The sequence below is a fragment of the Ursus americanus genome, chromosome 2 (assembly GCF_024610735.1).
Source record: "Ursus americanus isolate L20-20 chromosome 2, mUrsAme1.1.p, whole genome shotgun sequence".
Classification (NCBI taxonomy): Eukaryota; Metazoa; Chordata; class Mammalia; order Carnivora; family Ursidae; genus Ursus; species Ursus americanus.
This window is the reverse complement of record NC_142128.1, coordinates 50,312,006-50,321,021: the sequence shown is the minus strand read 5'-3', so window position 1 is coordinate 50,321,021 and position 9,016 is coordinate 50,312,006. Positions and strand designations below refer to the sequence as shown.

The window sequence follows — 9,016 nt, the reverse complement described above, 5'->3', positions numbered from 1 at the left end:
GAGATGGAGTCCCGCGTCAGGCTTGGGGCTGGGCTTGGTGCTAGGCGTGGAGTCTGCGTGAGATTCTCTCTCTCTCACGCACACAAGAAATGGGGGCACCTGGGTGGCTCAGTTGGTGAAGTGTCTGCCTTCGGCTCAGGTCATGATCCCAGGGTCCTGGGATCGAGCCCCGCATCAGGCTCCCTGCTCATCGGGGAGCCTGCTTCACCCTCTCCCTCTGCCTGACACTCCCCTTGCTTGTACTATCTCTCTCTCTCTCTGTCAAAAAAATAAATAAATAAAATCTTTTAAAAAATAATAAATTAAAATATATATATATAGTTCTTGAATGGGTGGATGAAGGACATGGAGTCCCAAACTCACACAACCCCTTTCCAGAGGCATGAACCTGGGCATCAGTCTGCAGAGGCATCAGGCAGGTTCCTGAGTTCACTTTCCTTCTGGTACTTTCCATGGTTCTACTCCACCCTGAAGTTTCCTTAGGGGCAAAAATTGCCCTTTGAAATGCAGATGAAATCAACCATTCTCCGCATCTATGGCGGGCACCCGCTCACCACCCCAAATAGCCTTTCCCTGATGTCATCCAGAGGGCACAAGGAGGCTCCATCTAGTCGTGTGTGCTCACAATGCTGTGGATTATGAAGGCCCCCGATGGCACTCAAAATACAAACAAACACATTTTTATAACTAAGGGAAAAGTCAGGAGGGAGTGGTTAAGAATAATCGACAACACGGCCCTGTTTTCCCGTTTGTGCTGTTCAATATCATCCCTAATTGAACATTGCTTTTTAAAACGTAACACAGCATCCATGATTCACTGCTGACTGGGCTGTTTCCATGGGGTTGTTTGCTGAAAGGTTAGATAATGTCATGGCTCTGGAAGCCTTGGGCGGGAGGAGTAACAAACACACCTACGGACCAACTTCAGCCAGAGGATTCACACACCGCTACCTTCTCACAAACGGGAGGTAACAGTCTGACCCCATGAGGCGTAAGAATGAGTGCATTCTCTCATTCCACGTGGGACCTGAAAGCACTTTTAGATCTTTTATTGACATTGATGTCTCAGTTTTCCCTTTGCCACAAAAATTGAGTTCAAAAGGAATGCCTCCTTCTTGGAAAATAATTCTTAATGACTGTGGTTAAAGAATTAGCACAGGGGCGCCTGGGTGGCTCAGTCGTTAAGCGTCGGCTTTCGGCTCAGGTCATGATCCTGGCATTCTGGGATTGAGCCCTGCATCAGGCTCCTCCGCTGGGAGGCTGCTTCTTCCTCTCCCACTCCCCCTGCTTGTGTTCCCTCTCTCGCTGGCTGTGTCTCTCTCTGTCAAATAAATAAATAAAATCCTTAAAAAAAAGAAAGAAAGAAAGAAAGAAAGAAAGAAAGAAAGAAAGAAAGAAAGAAAGAAAGAATGAATTAGCACAGGGGCGCCTGGGTGGCTCAGTCAGTTGAGCACCTGACTCTTGGTTTCAGCTCAGGTCATGATCTCATGGATCGTGGGATCGAGCCCCAAGTCCTGCTCCCAGCCCCGTGGGGACTCTGCTTGTCTCCCTTTCTCCCTCTGTCCCTCTCCCCCACTTGTGCTCACTCGAGCTCTCTCTCACTCTCTCTCGCTAAAATAAACAAATAAAATTTTTAAAAAACCAACTGATCCTTTAAAAAAAATTATAGCACAGCACTCAAAAAAGAAAGAAGGAAAGAAACAACAAAGACCTTGGACATAATAATTCCTATCCACCCAGGACAAATCAGATCTTACTGTTTTAGGCAAAGAGGGATTTCAAAATTAATAGGAAAAGATCAGCCAGCAAGTCCCAACAGACATAGTGACAGCATAAATTTCTAATTATTAAAAGATGCAATATTTCAGATGGGACTACATAATATTTTAGATATAATTATATAATACATGAGATTATATAATAATTATGCAGTTATTAATTTTACCTTCGACATGCTATTATCATGCACAAAGCATTATGCTGAAAGAGGAATGTTTAACAGAAAACAGATGCACAAAATACACTTTTTCAAGGAGTTTATGCTCTGAGAAGAAAGGTTAAAATAAGAGTCCAAATAATACTAGGCAGATGATATTAAGGTAACAGTGAGGAACAAACTTGCCACTAGGAATCCCCAGGAGGGGGAGAGGGCATCAGGTTGGAGTGGCTAAGAGAATCCTAATGAGGGTTGGCCAGGGTGTTCAGACAAGGTACACGTAGAGAAGACCAGGAAACAAGTTTTGACTCTTCGATCAGTTTAGGAGATAACTCTGAACTACAAGCTGGGACCAGACAGGGTATCTGAAATCACCTGAGCTCCAACCTTGGAAGCAAACAGAACATTTTTTTTTTTTAAGATTTTATATATTTATTTGGCAGAGAGAGATACAGCCAGCGAGAGAGGGAACATGAGCAGGGGAGTGGGAGAGGAAGAAGCGGGCTCCCAGCAGAGCAGGGAGCCTGATGCAGGGCTCGATCCCAGGACCCTGGGATCACGCCCTGGGCCGAAGGCAGATGCTTAACTACTGAGCCACCCAGGCGCCCCCAAACAGAACATTTTTAAAAAGAGTGTATTAGTTTGCTAGGGCTGCTGTAACAAAGTGTCACAAACTGTGGGGCTTAAACAGCAGGTGCCTCACACTTCTGAAGGCTGGAGGACAGAAGTCAAGGTGTCAGCAGGGATGGTTCCTCTCAGGGCCACGAAGAATCTGTTTACCGGCTATCTTGTACATTCCTCAGCCTGAGGATACGTCACCCCAATTCCTGTCTTTGTGTTCCCATGGAATTCTCCATGTGTTTCTGTGTCTAAATTTTCCCTTTTATGAGGACACCGGTCATTTTGGATTAGGCCCACCTTAATGACCTTACTTTATCTCTGTAAAGACCCTATCTCCAAACGAGGTCACTATTGTGAAGGACTGGAGCTTAGGACTTCACCATATCATTTTGGGGATGCATTATTCAACCCATAGCAGACACACACATGCTATTTCATACAGCAAGGGCCTTTTTTTTAGTTTATTTATTTTTTTAATAAATTTTTTAATAAATTTATTTTTTAATAAATTATTTATTTAATAATCTCTACACCCAACATGGGCCTCAAACTCATGACCCTGAGATCAAGATTTGCAAGCCCTTCCGACTGAGCCAGCCAGATACCCCTGGCAAGTGCCTTTCAAAAATAATGTTGAGAGGTTCAGGTCTGGTGTTTATTCTAGCATCATGTCATGGGATTGAACAGAAAAAATTGAAAAAGGAATGTTCTAGCTCAGTCCCTTCACATATAGTTTATGGTTTTCTCTCGCAGTTTATCTGCTTTCTCACCATATGAAAGTGAACAGGTGTGTCTGAGATTAGGCAATGTATTAATAATTCACTTGTATTATAGTTTATAAAGTATTTTCTCATCTCATTTGATCTTCACAAAAACTCTCTGAGATAAGCAAGGGATATACTATATTCCCGAGGTATAGACAAGTGAATCAAGTCTCAGACAGGCTCCATGAAGTGCTCAGGGTCATGCTTTGGGTGGATGGGAAAAATGGCAATAAGAGTTAGGCGTTCTGGGGCACCTGGGTGGCTCAGTTGGTTAAGTGTCTGACTCTTGATTTTGGCTCAGGTCGCGGGATTGAGCCCCGCGTCAGGCTCCACATGGAGCATAGAGTCTGCTTCTCCCTCTGCTCCTCCCCCTGCTTGCGTGCTCTCTCTCTCTAAAATAAATAAAATCTTTAAAAAAATTAAAATTAAAAAATTAAATTTAGGTGTTCTGGATGATAGCCCAGATCTTGTTCATTCCATCACGATGTATCAAAACATGAAAGTACAGCAATCGCTTTTACTTATCTTCATTTAGAAAAGATGTGTGTCAGAGGCCGCTAGCCAACTGAAAAGTATGTTGACTGAAGATCCAGGCATGCTGATAAGATTGTGAATTCTTGATATAGGCATAATGGGCGGTTGAAGCAGACAACTGGCAACTATCACTGTGGGGCGGACAGGACAGAAATTCAAGTTCTGCCTCTATTCACTGAGTTAAAGACTACATCTGTATCAACAGGGATCCCATAAAGAAGGTTCTCTGTAGGACTGAAGAGCAGTGGACTTTTATTTGGTGCCTGATTGTTTCTTTTGGGAGCATGAATCTTGGATGGAGGAAGAGTTTCAAATAGATTAATTTTTAACCTTTTTTTTTCTTTTTAAGTCGACTCCATGCCCAACGTGGGGTTCAAACTCACGACCCTGAGATAAAGAGTCACATGTTCTACCAACTGAGCCTGCCAGGTACCCCGAATAGATCCATTTTTAAAAATTAACTTAGTCAGATGTTAGTCATAGGATTTGTAGACCACATCCATCAAGGGTCTGCTTATTTCCTTTAGAAATATTTAAAATATATTCTAATTCAATCCAGCAGAAAAAGCCCTTGTGCTATTAATATGAATAGATAGCTAGATCTAAAAAGGCCACACTTACCCCTTCATTAAAGAATGGTCTAGTTTTGTGTTTGTCTTTTAGTTTCTTTTCCTTTTTTGTTTTTGTTGATAATAATAAGTGTTACCACTTATTGAGAAAAACAATCCATCAAAACTCATGCTAACCATGTTCTGACTTTCTCCGATCACCCCATTTTACAGAATAAACTTGAGGCTCAGTTCAGTGAGGTGCTTTGTTGAATCCAGACCTTTCTGACTCCATAAAGCTTATTGATTTTTTGGTTTTGTTTCTTTTTGTCATTGATAAAATTCACACACCACGTAATAAACTCGTTTAAAGTGTACATTTTAATATATTCCACAGAGTGAGTTGCATTTCCCTGACTTATGTGTTTATGGTCCATGTTTACCCTCTTATGTGAAATACTAATTCATGTGCTTTGCCCATGTTTTTCTATTGGGATCTTTGTCTTGTTTATTGATTTGAATTTATTTTAATCTTTCATCAGTTCATGTGTCGCAAACACATATAAACATTTCAGTCATTAGTTGGAACTAATGACTAACGTATAAATTAAATGTATATGTTTACATGTTTTTCTCAATAACTTTTTTTTTTAAAGATTTATTTTTAAGTAATCTCTATACCCAACATGGAGCTCAAAGTTAAAACCCAGAGATCAAGAGTCACATGCTCTACCGCCCGAACCAGCCAGGCGCCCCACAAATACTTTTCTTTTAATGGACTGTATTTAGTTTTCTTAAAGGTATCATTTGATAGGCAAAAGATCCTAATTTTGATTTAGTTAGTTTACATATCATTTAATCTAGATGAAATATACGAGAACTGTTTTCGAAGTAGTGGGCAACAGACAACACAAGCCTGGGATTACTCAAGTGAAACTCATAAAGAAGTTCTATGATAGTCTAACTTCTCTATCTTGGGAGGACAACCTCTCATGAGCAGTGCATTGGGCCAGAGTCCAAGCAAAGCATGGCAGTCCCACTAAGCTGGTGAGCCAGAGATCAGAGTTTGGGGCAGCTGAGCAAGGAGGAACAGTGCTCAAATGTGTGTGAAGCCCTCAAGTCCATGGTTCATGGCTGGATGGTACATAGCTTAAAAGACAGGTATATTTTAGTGGGAAGCATTAACTCGACTATTATACAATTTCTGTATTTCAGAGGTTTCTAGGAGAAAATAAGACTTTTTAAAAAAGATTTTATTTATTTGAGAGAGAATGAGAGAGAGAGCATGAGAGGGGGGAGGGTCGGAGGGAGAAACAGGCTCTCCACTGAGCAGGGAGCCCGATGTGGTACTCGATCCTGGGACTCCAGGATCATGACCTGAGCCGAAGGCAGTCGCTTAACCAACTGAGCCACCCAGGCACTCTGAGAAAATAAGACTCTAAATTACCTTTATTTAGTTCCTGTTATTTAGTGTCTAAAACCATCGTGATGGATGGTCACTTACTTAAGATTTGTTAAGTATTAATTATTATCCTACGCATTCACTATATTTTTCATTATTCATAGCAGTCCCGAGATAAATCCTACTGTCTCTCAGCTACAGGTAAAGGAACTATGAAAGCTCAGTAACCTGCCCAAGAAGTCACAGAACTACCTAATGATAAACCCAGAATTCAAGCCTAACAGTCTCCTGAGGCCTCATACTTGGCACAGGCACCCCAAGATACCACTCGCAATGGCAAAGGCACCCTGGGTCAGTAACTTTCATGAATTTCCATTCAGTTCTACTCAGTAATTAATGAGCTAGAAATTGTTAGGGACTGATGATAGGAGATTATCAAGCCCAGATAATATACTATCAAGAAAGACAGATGTACAAAGACAACGTAACAATGTAGTGATTTGGTAAGGGGCTGTATAGGGAGGGACCAGGAGGGACACAGAGGGGGAGCCTACTGAGCCTGGCAGACAGGACAGGTTTTGCTGGAGCTGGTAGGCTCTGGGTTACGAATCCCCTCTATTCTTCACCTTGCGACCTCAGTGCTCTGCAGGGTATAAACACTGACCGAACTGGGAGGCAGTACAGACAGCACAAATAGAGTGTGATCTTTGGAACCACACTGGTCAGGTTAAGGTCCTAGTGCCAACACCCACCAGCTCTGACCTTGTGCAAGTCACTTAATCTGTGAGACCCCACTTCTTTTCTAGGTAAAACAGGGACCGTCCTTAGGATTCTGGTGATAGTAAGACAAAATGGAAGGCCCAAAGTGGGCTTTTAGCCATAATAATTTATGAAATGGACTTTAGTGGACCTAAAAAAAAATTTCATAGTTGATTTGCACTGCTCTGCCTCATGCGATATGAACATCTGATATAAAAGTTCTAGGAAACTAAGCTTTGTGTGGAAACCAAGAACCATATCTACTCATTTCCTTCATTCCCACCTCCATTTGCCAGAGATCTTGAGAACTCATCAATCCCATTGAATAGCTTCTGACTAAAGGTTTCAGGGAGCAGATGCCATGACAATCTCGGCCTGTGCTTTGAGATTTTGTCCATGTCGTCTGGGGATTTCATCCCTGTCATGTTGATCTACAGAACTTCCTACACAACCGACTCACCAACTCCCAGCGGTAAAGCTGGCCCTACTCATGCGGTAGCTTGAACCGTTTCCGTTGCTCTGCGGGGCACGTACTTGTTTCATATGTATATTCTAAGGATGAGTAGTTATTTGTTGATAGCCATCTCACTAAGTATAAAATATTGAATCACAGTATTGACAAAGCATAATTTGTCTCCCAATGCTCTTGCAGATGGTTTTTTTTTTTAAGATTTTATTTATTCGAGAGAAAGAGGGAGAGAGCATGAGCAGGGGGAGGGGCAGAGGGAGAGGGAGAAGCAGACTCTACCCTGATCAAGGAGCCCAATGCAGGGCTCCATCCCTGGACCCCGAGGTCATGACCCAAGCCAAGCCGAAGGCAGACGCTTAACCAACTGAGCCACCCAGATGCCCCTCTTGCAGATGGTTTTAAGTTAGCAGGAACATAAGCCATGGGGAAAAAGTGTGGTTTGCCATCTAAATACTGGACTTGCTGTAAAGTTAGTGGGCCTTCTTGGAACTCAAATACAAGTTATCGGAACTGTAAAGGTGTAAGAGCTGGGCCAGCGTGGAAGAAGCACTCGCTCTACTCGTTATCACAACATATTATAAGGCTCCAGCTCCCGTTCCAGGAAAGCTGTTCTTGGCTTCTGCGCCATGCTTTCCCACAATGCTGACTGGGTGACGCTTGACACTATTTCACCGGCAGATTCTCCTCCACTGTCCAGCGCCGACTGCCACATCCCAGTTTCCAAGAGAAAGGTGAGGGACACAGGAGTTCCAAAGCATGATGCTTGGAATGATTGCTGTGCCCAGCAAAACAACAACAAACTAGAGCCCTTTGAAAGTAGTCCACCCCTCTACCCTCTGACCCAAATTCGTGTTCTAGAGTCAAAGGTAGCTTTATGTCAGGTCAGTTAGCCCCAGACTGCCATATCTTAATCTCGAAAAAGAAAGAGGATTCCTTTCCTAAATCCTTCTCTGTTTCCAAAATTCCTCAACAGAACTCATGACCTATATATATATACATATATATATATACATGTATATATATATATATATTTAAGATTTATTTATTTGAGAGAGAGAGAACGCGCACGCACGCGCTTCCAAGCACCTGGGAGCAGGGGAAGGGGCAGGGGGAGAGAAGCAGACGCCCCCGCTGAGTGTGGAGTCCCAATAGGGGCTCGATCTCACGACACTGAGATCATGACCTGAGCCAAAATCAAGAGCTGGACACTCAACCGACGGAGCCACCCAGGCGCCCCCCAATATATTCTTTATGACGGTAAACCTAACATGGATCATTTAGAATCTTCAAGAAGAATATAAATTCACTTAACAATACTACAAGTTATGTTTTATTATACAACAGCCAGAAGCAAATTATTTGCAAATGGCAGTAACTGCCATACAACTGTATTCTCTATACATTACACAAATGTATTTCTTATGTGGAAGTTATTCCATAATAAATACTATATTTCACAGTACAAAAAAGGAAAAATATGTATTTACAAAGAACAAAGGCAGTGAGACTGTTTCTTTAGTTATAATTATAATAAAAGAAAATATAGAAAAATATAAAAATAACTTTTTTGCAGCCATATAAACTATCTCCTAGAAACACCAAATAAATAATACATTCAATAATTACCCACTGAGCTACTATTCTGTAGCTACTCATCTGAAATAACTAATATCCAATTTCAGAGTCCTGGATTTACAACACTGTGTTTTTTCACTGACTTCTTTATCTGCTTAATTTTTTTCCTTAAGACTTGATCATCTTGTTTGGAAATAAACCGAAAATATCTGCAACCTACAAAACAAAATAAACAAAGAGTTTTAATACTTATCAATTCTTCAAGCATATTTATACATTTTTAAAATTTTGCTTCAGCTCTGGCATACTAATGATTATGGAAATGGGGGGATTTGTATGATGTATACCAGTCTGAGCACATTCTAAGAGATGTCGCTGATGAAATGTACGCTTCCTGCATATGAAAAT

The 9,016-nt window shown here is 41.6% G+C and overlaps 1 protein-coding gene across 2 annotated transcripts in view; it reads right to left on the bottom strand.

Annotated features, from left to right (window-relative positions):
* Positions 1-419: 419 nt before the first annotated feature.
* The window catches only part of TAF1A (TATA-box binding protein associated factor, RNA polymerase I subunit A), a 37,756-nt gene continuing 29,159 nt past the window's right edge, over positions 420-9,016 (bottom strand). Inside the window, exon 11 of one of the 2 annotated variants that reach the window (XM_087856162.1) lies at positions 420-1,321. In XM_087856162.1, the coding sequence (XP_087712288.1) occupies positions 1,206-1,321 (116 nt within the window). In that variant the 3' untranslated portion in view covers positions 420-1,205. Of the gene's footprint in view, positions 1,322-8,327; positions 8,825-9,016 lie in introns of those variants that run through there. The other variant, XM_045809655.2, reaches the window with a different exon arrangement.